General features: G+C 37.3%; 1 protein-coding gene across 2 annotated transcripts in view; it reads right to left on the bottom strand.

The window, feature by feature from the left end:
• fstl1b (follistatin-like 1b) overlaps positions 1 to 16662 on the bottom strand; it is a 47147-nt gene extending 30485 nt beyond the window's left edge. Inside the window, exons 1-3 of one of the 2 annotated variants that reach the window (XM_084122603.1) lie at positions 16642 to 16662; positions 14763 to 14891; positions 14577 to 14633 (exon numbers count right to left, since the gene is read on the bottom strand). In XM_084122603.1, the coding sequence (XP_083978729.1) occupies positions 14577 to 14633; positions 14763 to 14891; positions 16642 to 16647 (192 nt within the window). In that variant the 5' untranslated portion in view covers positions 16648 to 16662. Of the gene's footprint in view, positions 1 to 14576; positions 14634 to 14762; positions 14990 to 16641 lie in introns of those variants that run through there. The other variant, XM_084122604.1, reaches the window with a different exon arrangement.
• Between the last annotated feature and the right edge of the window lie 694 nt (positions 16663 to 17356).

The following is a 17356-nucleotide window of genomic DNA, read 5'->3' as shown; positions in this document are numbered from 1 at the left end:
CCCCTGCTCGTTTAGCTAAAGGGTTCATTGTTTTCTGTGTATACTGATAAGTTGTGCTGATTAGAAAAGAGCTGTTTTCTCATAATAAAGTCAGCAGCTGCGTGAGCTTGATTAGACTCACAGATGGATGGAACCCAAAACCCCTGTCGATATGGGGAGGAAACCCCAAAGGAGTCTGTTTGTTTGTTTTTGAACATTATTTCTGAGTCAATTCTGCCAGAGTGAATGTCACCAGCCAGTGAAAACCTCCATTGATCTCCCTCCAGGAGCATCTACATCTCCATAACTCAAGCATAAATGTCACCCTGCGAGGAAACAGCAACACGCTGACTTCAGCTGTTCTGAATGCTGTGGGCGTAACTGTAAATGTGTGAAAGCAGAGGATGTACAGATGAAATAAGGGGGGAAATCATTGTAATGATCGTAAAAACGTAGAATTTACAAGAATGGTGCGCAATGTATTACGAGACAGCATTAAATTTAACCACAACAGATGTTCGCTAGTCATCAAGGTATCTCATAGAAGTCATTGCAAATGTTTTATTTTTTGTAGGTGTTCATACAATATGAACAATTGAAAAACTAAGAATTGTCTGAGACCTATCTATCTATCTATCTATCTATCTATCTATCTATCTATCTATCTATGTTCCAAATATCAAAAACAATATCATGAACATCATGTTTTTTGGAGGTTATTCCATTTGACACCTGAAAATCTGAACTAACCTGGCCATGTCATAAAAAAATATCTCAATTACTGACCTTGACACACAGTTTTAAGGGGCTACTGGGGTCTTCTCTGTGATATCATTTCCTGTTTTATGGATTTATTGACAACAACAAAATGGCTTCGGTTGTCAATAACCAAAATGGTTGGTTATGCCACATTGACTTCATTGTTAAAAAAATTACTTTATAGTATTTCATGCTTTTAATGTGAACTTTTTCTTCACAAACATTTCAGCCCCACAAAAAGAGAATTTTAATTCAGAAATGAAAAACTCATTATAAAAGAGCTGTATTCAAGTCACAGTCTGTATGAATTAGTTTTTTAATGCATTTTTGAATAACTTAATCAAAAACAGTGGCATGCTATTGACCCTATGTATTTGACAACCCCAAGAGTCAGAGAATATAATTAAAATTTCTAGCTGAAGGCTAATTTTATAAACATCATTAACTTTGTCCCCAGGACGCTAGATGACATATATTTGCATAAAGCACATTTATCTTACAATGCAAACAACCTGAGAGGATCATACATCAGCTCCTGAATTAGACATGCACACACTGAAAAATACCATTTACAAGCACACAATGCTTGTTTTAGAGGCCTGCATGGTGAATAGACGTTATCGACCACACAAACTGCTGTGGGAATGTGCCTCCACAATGACTAATCCCACTCATGATTGCTAATGTGTCATTATACTCAATCAGGAGATCATGTTTTAAACCAATTTTGCCTGCAAGTCCACATAATAACATACTTTACCTTTGCTCTATATGGTAGATAAATGGTTGCACATGGTAGGCTGGGAATTTGAACAGAGATTTTTCCTCATAAGAATGCAAGTGTAGCAATCTTTCTCTAGACAAAGCCAAGCTTTGACTTTCTGACCTGCCCCCACACAGACACACTAAACCCGCGCATACAGTGCTGGTGCTGCTCACACATAGAGAGGAGCATGCTGCGAGACCGCGGACTGGAAATGAGCAGGGATGAGAGGATGTGGGGAAAAAGATAGCAACCGAGCTTAAGAGCATGAGAGAGTACAAACCACATCAAGGCCTCCGTCTAGCATCACTGTAAGCTGATTACGTTAGATGAAAGGCATGTCAAACAGCATCTATATAACTTTGGCAATCCAGCAAAGCTACGAATGAGGAAGCATTCAAGGCACTCAAATGCATAGCTGTGCACTACACTATCACATGGGCATGATAATAAGAAAGAGAGGTAAAAGCTTTGTACTCATGTTGTCTAGCCAAAAGAGGAAAAACTGTATCTAATTATATTTTATTATGTCTGCTTTTACCTGAAATTAAAAGATCTAACACGGGGTTACGAACAACCCGATCTCATGGCAATTCGTACGAATTTTACGAGGTGGCTGATTCGTACAAATTCATACGACATCACTTGTACGAATTAGTAAGATTTTTGCTAAAACGTACATATTTTACGAGTTGCCCAATTCGTATGAATTCATACGAATGACCTACCCCTGACCCCGCCCCTAAACCTAACCATCACATGGGTTTAGACAAATCGTATGAATTTGTTCGAATTAGTCACCTTTTAATCACTTGTACGAATTCGTACGAATTGGTCGTGAGATAGCGTTGGTTGTGAAAAACATTAAGGGTCCCACATTAAGTGAATGCTGGATTACTGGGATGTAACAATATATTGTTAAGAAATTATAATAAAGAAATGTGTCTACATTGTTCACATTTTCTATAAACTATGTGAACTAGGCTTAATATTTTAATGCAGTGAAATTATTATTTTTAATATCTTGTTTATCTCATTTTTATTATATAGAATTCCTCGTTGCAAACTAAACGTTAAAAAATTAATTTGTGCAGGTATCTATTAGATTGATGAATCTGGATCAGTTTCTGGCCACAATATACTGTATATATTTTTGTCTGCATGTCATGTTCAGGATTCCACATCAAAATGTTGCATTCTCAAGTAATAATAATAAAAAAAGAAACAAAGAAAAAAAGCATGTTTTCAAGCATCCCGAAATTCATGATGATGGAAGGAGTCATATTTTATTATGACGTTTAATGCATATTGGAGTAGTTAATAATTCAAGACAAATTACGGTCAGTTCCTTTTAAATGGAAATTTAAATGCTAAAAAAAATCAGTTTGGTTTGCCCTAAAACCTTGAGCATTCTGGGTATTTAATGTTTGATGTTTAAAAGATGATGTCAGAGCTAATGAGCACACGTTCTCTCTAAAGTATGCAATGGTGTGATGTCCTTTCTTAAGCTTTTCTCTTCCCTCATTAATTTGTCTTTTATTTTTCTCTCCACTTTTCTTTTCTATCGACATTCTTGCCAAACTCAGTTTGAATTTCCCACAGACAACGGCATTAGTTATTTCCAGACAATAGAAATGCTTTCTTAAGTGAGAGCAGTGAGGACAGAGAGGAATTCCTCTCTGCTAAATTCTCTCATGGGTCTCTCCATGGAGTCTGTCCTGTTTCAAACATCTCAGTTATATGGGTCAGAGAAGCTGTCACAAATATGCGGATGAAACTTCCAGTGCACTATAACAGCTCTCAAACACACTGCATGCTTTCTGTTATGAATTTTAGTTATTATATTAATATAACTATAAAAAACATCTGACCGTCTGACATCAAAACTAGCTCATGATGTTTATGGTCTCCCAATATATCCATCAGAGAAAAAGGGAGTGCCGTCCCATCTGTGCATTCTTGCTCATTTTTCTCCTTTATTGGAATGGAATGCCAGTGATGTCAGTCTATTCTAATGCATCACATTCCAGGTTCTATGGAGCTCTCAGTTAAAGGCGGCGTTGCATGAGGCCTCAGGAGTGTGCTCTCACACAAAGGAACAGAGTGTGTGAATGTGAGAGAGCTCTTAAAAGTTCCAAAGAGATTCATCTGTAGCAGTGGGACAGAGACTAGATGAACCGCAAATGTGTTTTTGTGAGGGGGTGTACACAGGACTCAAGAAAGATAACAGCATTCTTTTTCCCGTTTCAATTGTCTACAAAGACTAGCTAGACTTGGCTAAAAGGCTAAGCTGACAAAAACGGATCAAAACACAGGTGAAGAAGCAGCAGAAACAAGCGAAGCATTGCTTACGCACATGGAAAATAACGTGATCTCTGATCATCAATGCAAATGCACATATTCTGGGGGCCATGACATTTTTGTGAAAATGTTTAAAAAATGTGGTGCTGACAGGCAACAAAAAAAAAAACCTGGTCAGGAAAGAGTTAAATCTGGAAGATTTAGAAGAAGATTTACTTTTTATAAAATGAACAGTGTAGGAACTGTTATAAATAAATATATATATATATATATATATATATATATATATATATATATACAGTGAGGAAAATAAGTATTTGAACACCCTGCTATTTTGCAAGTTCTCCCACTTAGAAATCATGGAGGGGTCTGAAATTGTCATCGTAGGTGCATGTCCACTGTGAGAGACATAATCTAAAAAAAAAAATCCAGAAATCACAATGTATGATTTTTTAACTATTTATTTGTACGATACAGCTGCAAATAAGTATTTGAACACCTGAGAAAATCAATGTTAATATTTGGTACAGTAGCCTTTGTTTGCAATTACAGAGGTCAAACGTTTACTGTAGTTTTTCACCAGGTTTGCACACACTTGCAGGAGGGATTTTGGCCCACTCCTCCACACAGATCTTCTCTAGATCAGTCAGGTTTCTGGGCTGTCGCTGAGAAACACGGAGTTTGAGCTCCCTCCAAAGATTCTCTATTGGGTTTAGGTCTGGAGACTGGCTAGGCCACGCCAGAACCTTGATATGCTTCTTACAGAGCCACTCCTTGGTTATCCTGGCTGTGTGCTTCGGGTCATTGTCATGTTGGAAGACCCAGCCTCGACCCATCTTCAATGCTCTAACTGAGGGAAGGAGGTTGTTCCCCAAAATCTCGCAATACATGGCCCCGGTCATCCTCTCCTTAATACAGTGCAGTCGCCCTGTCCCATGTGCAGAAAAACACCCCCAAAGCATGATGCTACCACCCCCATGCTTCACAGTAGGGATGGTGTTCTTGGGATGGTACTCATCATTCTTCTTCCTCCAAACACGTTTAGTGAAATTATGACCAAAAAGTTCTATTTTGGTCTCATCTGACCACATGACTTTCTCCCATGACTCCTCTGGATCATCCAAATGGTCATTGGCAAACTTAAGACGGGCCTTGACATGTGCTGGTTTAAGCAGGGGAACCTTCCGTGCCATGCATGATTTCAAACCATGACGTCTTAGTGTATTACCAACAGTAACCTTGGAAACGGTGGTCCCAGCTCTTTTCAGGTCATTGACCAGCTCCTCCCGTGTAGTTCTGGGCTGATTTCTCACCTTTCTTAGGATCATTGAGACCCCACGAGGTGAGATCTTGCATGGAGCCCCAGTCCGAGGGAGATTGACAGTCATGTTTAGCTTCTTCCATTTTCTAATGATTGTTCCAAAAGTGGACCTTTTTTCACCAAGCTGCTTGGCAATTTCCCCGTAGCCCTTTCCAGCCTTGTGGAGGTGTACAATTTTGTCTCTAGTGTCTTTGGACAGCTCTTTGGTCTTGGCCATGTTAGTAGTTGGATTCTTACTGATTGTATGGGGTGGACAGGTGTCTTTATGCAGCTAACGACCTCAAACAGGTGCATTTAATTTAGGATAATAAATGGTGTGGAGGTGGACATTTTAAAGGCAGACTAACAGGTCTTTGAGGGTCAGAATTCTAGCTGATAGACAGGTGTTCAAATACTTATTTGCAGCTGTATCATACAAATAAATAGTTAAAAAATCATATATTGTGATTTCTGGATTTTTTTTTTTAGATTATGTCTCTCACAGTGGACATGCACCTACGATGACAATTTCAGACCCCTCCATGATTTCCAAGTGGGAGAACTTGCAAAATAGCAGGGTGTTCAAATACTTATTTTCCTCACTGTATATATATATATATATATATATATTTGAGTAGGTCAATAAGTGTTACCTTGCAAGTACTGCAATAAAATATGAGCCCTCACAAATGTCTATGACAATCTTATTGCCGAAGTGACACCATTTTAATGTCCATTCAGCAGTTTCCAAATCTGGTCTTGGCAATAGGATGGTGGATGGACGCCAGCACACTGCGGGCAGCATGGGACAGTCTTTTCCCTATTTATTTCCTACATTTCAGCTGCTATAATTACATTCTCTTTCTTTTTCCCTCTTCCACTTCCTTTCAAGTGGTACCGTCTCTCGCTGCAACTCAGTGAATCGATCCATTTTATTCCCCTCTGGTCTCTAAGCCTTTTGTCTCATTTTGGCTGTCACTCAGGATTACAGCCAGTCCTCTGCTTTTGGTAGATCCCGCCAACTTCTCTCTTTCACCCAAGTTACTTTTTTCAATCTATCTCCCGCCTACCATCTGAATCTAGGCTCTGTTCCAGCCGTCCTGGCTTGTCTGCTGCGATTCTCTCTAAAGGGTCATGGATTAGGAGAGCTGGGTTAATGGCTGACATGTGTTTGGAGAAGGAAGTGTGCTTGTTTTCAGTCCCACATTCTTCGCAATGGCCTTGTTGTTTGTGCAAGGCACCACAATATGGTGAAGGACCTGTCTGCGGGTAGATGGATGTTGTATTCTCAATCAGAAATGGATACATACTGGTGTGTTTTCTCAGCTATCATTAACACCTCTTTAGCTGTGTATTATGGTAAAGTAGGCAAATGCGTTTTATTGTCCTGTGAGGCCCTGAAACACCAAACTCTTGTCCTCCACTAGACGTCTAATGCAAGTCTGCCGAATTCTACATTGTCATTGATTGCACATAGTTAACCTACTTTTGTTGCACATACTGTATTTACTGTATAACTCTCTGAATAGTTTAGCATGTTAATGGATATGGCAATATTTGGTCTTGGCAGAATAGATCTGCTTATATAAGGAATTAATAAATTTATGCACAGAATTCACAGTGTATTATGTACAGTGCAACAGCAAAGAGCTTTTTTACATTTGAGACAAGTCAAGATGCGATACCAAACAGGGCCACATGTTTGCGCGTCAATATAACAGACTCACATGTGCTTATTGTATGACAGCTGTATGTCACTGCAATTGTCTTTACCTTGAATGCAATCGTCATCCATCATTTCACATAGCGACATTTCACATCAGAAACAATCACAGAATACGACAGAGCTTGTGTTTTAAAGCTAAACAATGAAATAATTCATTAAAAATGCAACGTGAGTCTCTATTCTCTTTGCCATCTCTGATGTAATCAGCCTGGTGTTCTTTACATTAGCGCTGTTTGAATGAATTCGCTTACTGGATCACTGAACTGAAAAAAAATATTTTTGTGATTAGGTTCAGCTGTGTCATTAGCTTGTTAAGCTCCGCCTATATAAGCCTGTGTTTTCACATTTTCTTTGCAAAGTCCTGTAAGTGTCACACACTGCATTTCTGAGCACTCTCTCTAGTTGTCAAAAACCTGTCTCATCTGTCTGGTTTTGTGTTTTTCTTTTTGGATTATCTGCCCTGTGTTTTGACCTATTGCCTGTTTTATGGATTACGATTATGGATTGCCCCAATAAAAGCTGCATCATCCTCAACCCATTTATAACTGGTTTATCCAGATATTTTAAACATGTTGAATATTAAAGGGATACTCTAGCTAAACCCCACCGCAGGAACCAGGGACTAAATTAAGTTCCGGGTAAAAATGTCCCCCTCAGAAAGTCCCTGCTGGCGAGGTAGTACTTTTTCAAAGTTCAGGAACTTTCGGGGGTGGAACTTGGGCGCTGAACATGCTGATTGGTTGAGTTCACGCAGCATTTTGATTGGCTGACTCCATGCAGTTTGACTCTTTTATTTCAACCACCATTTTTTTAAATCTGTTGCGGTGCATGCAGAGTTGAGAGTTGTTTGCTATTCGAATCAACAATGGACTATAAAAATTACGACCAGTGGGCCGACGACGAGGTTCAGGCTTTATTAAGCTTAAATTCAGAGGATTAAATCCAACGGGAACTGGAAAGTAGCGCGCAGTCCTATGTCACCGGACTAATTCGCCTAATCTTCATGGTACTTTAGACCGAGATGGAAACGCAGACAGGACTTAAAAAAAACGTGAGATCCCTGCATTTTGTTGCACTCCATCTACAGTATATAGCTGTTGTTGAACAACAGAACACCCTTAAGAAACGTGTCGAGGTCTGCTGGACCCTAATTACACAGGGCTTTCTTGAGACTGTCGTTTACACATCCCATATTGAAAACCTGTAATTTTGCGTAAAACAAGAACCAAAAAAATTTGTTTGTGGATAACCCAGAAAATACAGTGGGCTAAATGTTTCTTCATGTCTTCCTTTACTCTCTTTGTCCCTGTATCACCTCGTGTACCAGTATCAGAACGAGCAGAACTAAATTTCTTGATCCCTTTTGTAATTTCCCTCATCACCGCATCCTTCCCATTGTCTGTTCCTCCCTCTCATTACAAGGCTCTTTCAAGCTCTGATGGCTATACAAAACAAGGCCATAAAACACCAGCACAAAGCCAGTGACAAGACACTGCGCATTCATAGAGAGACATGGGGGAGGGAAATGACGAAGGGAAACGAGTGCGAGAAAACAGATGGTAAACAATGCAAACTCTGATGAAGGAGATACGAGAGAAAAGAAAGAAAAAGAGTGGAATCAAGATAACAGTCAAAGCTTATCAAACATGAGATAACAGAGATGGAGATAGAGAAAAACTAAATAAAAACAGAAAAGAGTGGATATGTATGAAATGGTTTTTTTATGTTCATATGCAGCAGATGGAAATACAGAATGAAATTTAATACAGCTCAAAAGCAACACTGAGCAACACAATAAGGTTTGCATCAGCCCTGTTCTACACACAAAAGACTTTAGTGTCTGTACTAAAGTCCACTTTTAGCATTCGGCTGTTTTTGTCAGTCAAAAACCACTTTGTGGACAGGTTTTTTTTTCTATGCTAATTTTGAGGAGTAATCTCCGGATTGAATATAACATAAAATGTGTTAAATGGAACTATGTACACTATAATTTTATTAGTACCAATCGGATTTCCAATTCTGTGGAAAGGAAATCGTTGCATTCAGATTCTGGGAGGGATTGCTAAAATGGACCAAAATGTTCTGAATTCACAATTTTCTGTCGTGTTAATAGAGCACACAACCTGTATTTAGTATTTCAGATATTTCAATAAAAAAAAATAATTCAAAGACAGATCATGCCTTAAAGGAGAAGTTCACTTTTAAAATGAAAATTCTGTCATCATATAATCACCCTCATGTCATGTTGTTTCAAACCTGTATGAATTTCTTTCTTCTGCTGAACAGAAAGGAAGATATTTAGAAGAATATCAGTAACCAGGCAGTTTTTGGGTCCCATTGACTTCCATAGTAGGAAAAAAATATACTATGGAAGTCAATGGGACCCAAAAACTGTCTGGTTACTGACATTCTTCTAAATATCTTCCTTTCTGTTCAGCAGAAGAAAGAAATTCATACAGGTTTGAAACAACATGAGGGTGAGTATATGATGACAGAATTTTCATTTTAAAAGTGAACTTCTCCTTTAAGCATCTGATGAGATTAGTCATAAAAAAGGTGAAAATTTTAGACATTTAAGGTCTCAATTTGCATTAATGCATTTAGCAGACACTTTTATCCAAAGTGACTTACAAAAGAGGAACTAAAACTATTTTTCAAAGAGCCAGTGTAATATACGATTCCAGGTTTATTAGACGACTGGATTAGGGAGCAGACTAGAAAAGAGGAGAAATGCAGAATAAATTTTTTAGCTCTCTTGCCTGTATCCTGTGAGTGTGTTTATATCCCCTTAATAAAAGACTGACCAGCTGTTTGTGGACACTACCCTGAGGGAGAAAGAATTCCTTCTACCAAATCCTCATTGCAAGAGATTGTTGAAAGCATTAGTGAAGCTTATAAATACTGACTGTGCTGACAGGAAAAATGCTGTGTATCATTATATGGAGGTATGAAGACATCGAGTCCAAATTCAATGTTTGACTAACATCCTGTCTACTAAAGGCTGGAATACATTACACATCTAGGCTCAAAATATCAATGGGCCCCATTTACACCTGGTCACTTCATGTTTTTCCTCTGATCGGAATGTGCGGGAATTGAAGATCATATTTATATTATTTTTTACGAAGATACATTTATGTGCCCATGTTTTATATTCCCTTGCATGGAATCCGAAGCTAAAAAAATCAGTCTGTGCCCATCATACACTGTGATTTTCTATGAACTCTTTGACTTTCAGCAACTGGCATCAACTTGTCCAGATTGTAAAAGTTGTGTAGTGTATTCCAGCTTTTAAATGCCTTCATCTGGTTGATGACAGCAGATGTGACCTTTGTGTGCGTTTTGGCGGTTGGTGGAAAGAATAAAAATGGTAACTAATTAAAAATTATACACTCTAAGTCTGTTTTAATCTGATTCCATTTAGACTGAGAAGTAAGTATTGTTGTCATTAAAAATTGTTCGGTTATTGCCAAAATGAGTCAGAATTTAACTGGCTAGCTTGAGCAGTTAGCCCTGCCGTTAGATGCAAAAATCCTGTTTCACCATTGATGGCCATTCTCAAAGGTAGCTGTGTATTCTGACGAAATATTCATTTTGGCAATAACATTTACATAGATTTCAATGGTTGCAAGCTTCATTGAGATGAATGGGGAAGCTAACGGACAATTCTCATCAGGTCTTTCTGACCTCCTTGGATATTTCCTAAGCTCACGTGAATGTGTTCCAGATCATTAGACATGACGCTACGGTACCTAGGAAGACTGTCTGAAACCAGTTTCCATATGAGGGGGTTTCATACAAAAACACTAAGTCATTGACTGACTGGGCAGCGAGGCAGCTGGCTTTTCTGGCACAGCTAACATGCGTTAGGAACAAAATTATAGCAATAGTGCATATACATTTGAATAAAAAAGGCATTGCACTGGGAAAGATCAAAACAATAATTTCCGTGTATAGTTGAAATCACAGAGGATGATTACTCTCAGTAAAGATCACTTTAGCTCCAGCAGAGAGGGCACTGTGACCCTGACAGTGTCCTCTTTCACTACACCTCTCTTTTTCCCTATACCTCACTCTCTGTTTCTCCCTCATTTTCTTTCTCCCTCTGTAACTTCTATTTTTATCAGGGCTTAAAGCGCAGTCGATTCACCTGCTGTAAGGCAGCAGAGACACGCACGTAGAAAGCAACTCAAAACTCGAAGAGCTCAGTTTTTGATTATAGGAAGGGATTTAGGTAACTGCATTATCCTGCCTCTGCTATTACATTTGGCCGTGTAAAGAAAACAGTGCCTTGAGAAGAGCTGAAATTCATTCTTCACCACAGTTTGTGATAATGTGTTTGTGTTTGTGCATGTGTGTGATAAGGTTTCATGTTCTGAACAGTGCTTTCTTCTTCAGTATTTTCTTTGTTCACTAATGTATTCAATAAACAACAGAGAATCAGAGAGAGACTGAGGATAAGACTGAAAGATACTTCTTTTTGGGTTCTTTTCTTTTTTTAAAGGTTGATTGGCATGTATTGTTCACCTAAAAAAATAAAATAATAATAATATTATATATATATATATATATGTCATCATGTATGCACATTCATGTCATTCTAAAACTGTATGACTTTCTGGTGTAATTTGAAAACTGCTTTGTTATCAGTGTTCTTTATAATAACTTATTTTGTTTTCCACTGAAGAATCAAAGTCATGCAGACTTGAAATGGTATGAGCGTGAGTAAATGATGGCGAATTTTCATTTTGTGGGTAAATTATTCCTTTAATGATTACAATTTTCTTGCTGACTACCAATTATAAAACCTCCAATAGAGTGCAACAGTAGTGATGTGAACATAATAACCCATTCATATTCCTCCATATAGACAATTATTTGGTAATAATGTGCAAACCTTTAAATTAGGACCTGCCACAACAGATTGTTACGTAGTGATATAAACTTCTGTGGATGCCACAAGTTTAAGTTATTTGATGAAAAAAAAAAATATATATATCCTGGTGAACAACTACACTACCCATAATCCTGGACAGAAATTCACCAATCAGAGAAGCTGCTGCTACCATGCAATACTTTACAAATTAACTCATAACTCGCGAAATTGCGACTGACGTCTTTCTACACTTTCAAACAATTTTTTGTATTTGCTTAAAATCAATTAAAATTAAAAAAAAGTTTTTGATTCAATTACATAATTCACAATATTTTATAGGATAAGTAATTCATTCTGAATATTAAATAATTTGCCTACACAGTCTTTCATTTTTATTCAAATTTTAATATACTTTTTTTTTTGCTTAAATGTTTGATTTATATTGGAGCTAGTTTTTTCTCTTCTTTAAAAATCCATGTGGAGTTATTGGAATTAAAAAAATTGTTATAAAAAATTTCTGAATTGTGATCAGTCTATGTGAAAACACACATCACAAACAATGAAGAAGATGCACTTTCTTTGTCTTGGACTCCAATACTGTATAAATGCACACACACACACACACACACACACACACAAATCCATTCACTTACACGTACAATGTGAAAGCTCTATCAACCAACTACAAATCCTCCCAGCACAAACTGTATTTGTAGGAGTAGGAAATTCAGTGTGTTTTAATTTGGGGTGACACTATTTAAGAGCTTGTCTATGTAAGCAGCAAATCATGCCTTTAGGGAACACAAGCTCTGACAGATCCAAAGCCCCCACTGAGTAAGATACAAGAAAGAGACAAACCACAGCATGAACTGCGTGAATAGCGGAGGGAAGAATCATGCGGGTTGCATGACACCCATTATGAGCTGCTGTTCTTTTAGCTTAAGTGTTGTCTTATCAAGCCTGTCAGCATGAAATTACTTACACATCATTCTGGCATACAATAGCATGCTCTAACTACAAATGTAATCTCAATTCAAATGAAAAAATAATGCCTGGGAACATGTGATTTCATGCTATACATTTTTAAAACTAAAGCCACTTTTCAGCACACTGTATATATGTGATTGTTTGAGAAATGGCAGATGTATTACAAGGAAGTGCAGTCTTGATGCATGTGTCATTGACACAGGGGACAACTTTCACCAAAATGTGTTGTTTGTTTCAATACACAAGAAGTAAAATACAAATGAAGGCAAATAAATACTTGGGTAATTTTCACAGTGCATATGAATTAGAATATAGTGCAAGAATGTTTGCATTTGCATGTGCTGGGTTCCTTTTGTTGTGTGGCTTAAATGCGGCTCACCTGACAGGTTGTTATTACACTACAGAGCATAAGAACACAATTAACACAACACTAACAAAGACAACATATGGCCCCCGTCAGCAGCTGCATTTGAGCACTGAAATCAGTGTAAACTCACTGGCCAAACACCACCTAACATGTTATTATCTGATTGGTTTTAACAGCTGTCTGTTTACAGCTCAATTCCCAAAGTAAAGACCACCAACCTCTCTCACCACACACAGAGTTCATTAACTACACAAACACAAACCAGGTGATGTAAATGTGTGTTTTGTGACAGATGCATCTTGACATCTCAGCTGGTCCAACATTCTTTATAAACAACTCCTTAATATATGCACTTTGCACATTATTTAGTCACTGATACATTTTAAATAGCATCTGCATGGAGCTAAATCTGATCAAATGTAATGTATTTTTAGGTTAAATTTGATGAATATATTTAACAAAGAAATAATAATTAAATACATAAATAAAAGCCATGAGACATGGTGAAAGGAACTGGTTCTTATGGGTCGATTTTGATCCATAAAGAACACAAATAAAAAAAAAATGTTTTGCATGCATGCTGTTTGTATACCAACTGCTGCCACTTCACATCAAAACTATATATAAAATAATAAGCATTTCTTAGTAGTCAGTGCTGGGTAGAGTAACTGATTGCATGTAATCTGGATTACGTATTTAGATTTCCAAAAATTAAGCACTTGTAATTAGATTAAATAACATTACATTACGTTTTAAAATACTCGCAATCAGTCAACAAATTCCTTTTAATTCCTTTCAATAACAAATGTTATTCTCACAAGGGCGGTAAATTATTCATAATTAATTGGTAACTGATAATTCATTGCTAAATCAAAGATGGAAAACATTAAATAATGGATTATATTTTCTTTCTCTTTGCATTTTATGTCAATATGGTACAAGATTATCCTATTCAGATAAATGTGATAAACAATTTAGGTCAAAAGTAATCTAAAAGTAATCTGATTACCTTAAATGTGTAATGTAATGGTTTACCCTAACTGCAATTTTTGTCATGTAATTTGGAATCAGTAACCGACTTCAATTTGTAAGTAATATTCCCAGCACTGGTGGTAGTAGTAATATTATTAGTCAAATGCACAACTGGTGATGTCAATATGACGCCGCCCATGAGGTTGCGACCCACTCCATGCAGAATACAAAAAAAAAATTGTAAAGCTGATGTCTAGAGGGCAAGTAAACATTATTAAACATGTCGTCCATTACTGTATGTGTAAAACCTTTTTCAATTAGCAAAAAAAATTACTGAGTTCAGCTTTACCATAATCATTAGCCTACCGCCTTGTTTTGTTCTAAGTTAATGGTAGTTGACCGGACTAGTATAGTTTTTCTTTTTCGATAGTTCATTAGGTGCAAGTTGGATTTCATTTCAGAGACACTGTAATCCGGTTTCCCCATAACATTTTTTTGAAAAGACGAGCTCTTCTCCTTAATGAATGCGGGATTCATACAACTTACCTCGGCATGACAGCACACCACAGCCAGGAGGAAAAACACGGGTAAACATCGAAACATCTGTAAAGGGCGGAGAGAAGAGAGAGAACGGAGGAAAAAAATACATTACAAACAGAGAAAGCGTTCAAAGCAATAGAACACAAGTTGTTTAAACGGTGTAAAGGTTTGTAAAGTGTTCAGGTTTCTCACCATGTTTGTAAGAAAAGCCGGTTTAGTGTGTTGTAGTGGGGAAAGCGCGGCGTCTGGTCCGCTGTAGATGTGGATCTGAGGATGTGATCGCAGGAAACTCGAGCAGAGCTCAGGAATCTGTTTCTCCCCCTCCGTGACGTGACGTGGCCCGTGGAAAGCCGTGGAGCAGATCCAGATAAAGAGCACACACTCAAATGCACACACTCCTCGGTGAGAGACCGACTCAAACTTCAGGAGCTTTGCGTCGAAGAGTACCGTTTTATATTATTCCATAGCCTATTACATGCAAATTAATTATTGGAATTGCAAGAAGACTATCGAGGAAGCAAAGCAATTAGGGAATGTTGTTTTAGGTCAAATGATAGTTAGAAAAGTTGGAGAAATAAAGACAGCTTATGCGTCCAGTGTGAAAGATAAATAAATAAAAACAATTACAATTACAAATTAGTAGAATATGAAAATAAATGGAACAAAGAAAAAGCAATCGCAAATCATAATTCAATATGCAAAGGCCATTCCATCGCTGTCGGTTTCATTTTGAATGCTGAGCATTAATTTACGGTTGAGATTTTAATTTCCTTCATATTATGCTCCCCTTTGTACTGCCTAATAAAACTTAAAAAAAATAAATAAACCTTTAAATTAAGGTCCCACTGTGTTTGTCATTAATATTTGCTACTTTCAAATGCCTTTAGGTGTAGGTGTATTTTATTCTTTAAAATATAGAAAATCGTAAAAAACAAACAAACATATTATTAATTTTTTATTAATTGAACCATCATTATTAAATTATGATCTAAACAATGCAAGAAAATATCTTCCATAAACCATTTCAATAATAGTGTGAGAATTATTTATGTTCTCTATATTAATGTTTCACAGTTGTTGCAACACTTTCACCACCACACCACTGTTACCACTTGTTAGCCTACCACAAGTTTTATTAAAAGTTGAAGTAGGCCTACATGTTTAAAAAGGAACAGTGAAGCTTTTAAGATAAAATATATGAAACGTGATGTTAGATGTTAGAAAACAAAGAAAAATTAAGGTAGATTTCAGCTCTGAGCAGAATATTTGTATTAAAGTTGAGGCAGTCATATAATGGAGAACCTCATCCAGTGTTTTTGTCACCTAATCTTAAAGATCATCATTAACACATCTGAATGGACTGTTTTGTTCAATTGATTTAATAACAACGCTTCTTACAAAGCTGAAACCATGAAGGACTCTACTAGCATTTTCAAGAAAAAAATGTAATTTATAGACAAAACCATCTGTTTATACATCACGCTTTACTCAGGGCCGATCTACCGTGATGCAGGGAGCCACTGCATGCCATCCTATAGATAAAGCATTGCCACTCTGTCATTGGTATCCCAATCTGAACCTATGAAATGTATAAGCAGTGATTCTTGGACAGTTTTTCAGCAGCTGCGTGTCATGATGAGATTAGATTTTCGGCATACTCATTGGTCCTTAATTACTAATTAAGAAATCTAATCTTGACTGGACAGGAGTGCCTGTGATTGTGGTGTCATTCAATATGCAAATAGTGCATATTGCATTGGATATGCCCATTTCTTTCAGATAAGCTCCCTCCATATCTGTTTTAAAATCCAAGTTAAAAACCTATTTGTTTGATAAGGCATACAATCTATGTTGAAGCACTCTTGCATCATATTTTATTATTATTTTATTTTTGGGTTGTATTTAATGGTGCTATACAAATAAAATTGTCATTGCCATTATACAAAAGCTTAAAGATATATATGCAAGAAACTGTCCATCTTGGCAATGGGGTAGGTTTCCAGGTCTTTTCCCAACCCTCCCCATTACATGGCACACACACGGCCAATTTGGCATGTCCAATCCACCTAACCTGCATGTCTATGGACTGTGTATGGGAAAGCAGAGTCCTCACAGAAGGGACTTCTGGCTCAGCCGGGGCTCAAAACGGGGACCTTCTTGCTCTGAGACGACCCACTCTGACGACTCTGAGAGCTACCCACTGAGAAAACATGTACACAAACATATTAATAAAACAACTTCCAAGGCGTAAACCTAGTCCCAGACTAAAATGCATGTTTGAGCTGTTTTAACTGAAAGCAACGTCCTAACTGAACTAAGGCCTGGTAATCCTGGTTTAATCTAAGCCCTGTGTGTGAAACCAGGCCTCAGAAACTGTTGATATTTAATAGTTTGGTGCCTTTGATATTGATTCTTTATAGAAACAGAAGATGATTATTTTGTAGTCCCTTTGAACTGTTTTACATATTTATGGACATGAATGTTTTGTCAGGCCCTAAATCAACAAGAACTATGAACGCTTGCTTTTTTGTTGCCACCCCTCATAGTCCTCATGCCACCCCATAAATAATCTTCTAGATCCCTCGCCCCCCTCAGCTTTATGTCGCTCCATAACTTATGACTTTCTTTCTTTTGTGGAACTGGAATCTTAGAATGTTTGAATGTATGCAGTTTTGGATGTGACCTTTCAGTGAGAGGCAGATTCTCAAATAAAGCTGAATTTCAGTCCGTTACACTTCTGTAATGTGGCTTCAGAACACTTGAAATATAGCGCACAAGTCATACAG

This window comes from Abramis brama, assembly GCF_963993115.1.
Source record: "Abramis brama genome assembly, chromosome: 8".
NCBI classification, from domain to species: Eukaryota; Metazoa; Chordata; class Actinopteri; order Cypriniformes; family Leuciscidae; genus Abramis; species Abramis brama.
Note: the sequence above shows the minus strand (reverse complement) of the source record. Positions and strands in the feature narration are given on the sequence as shown.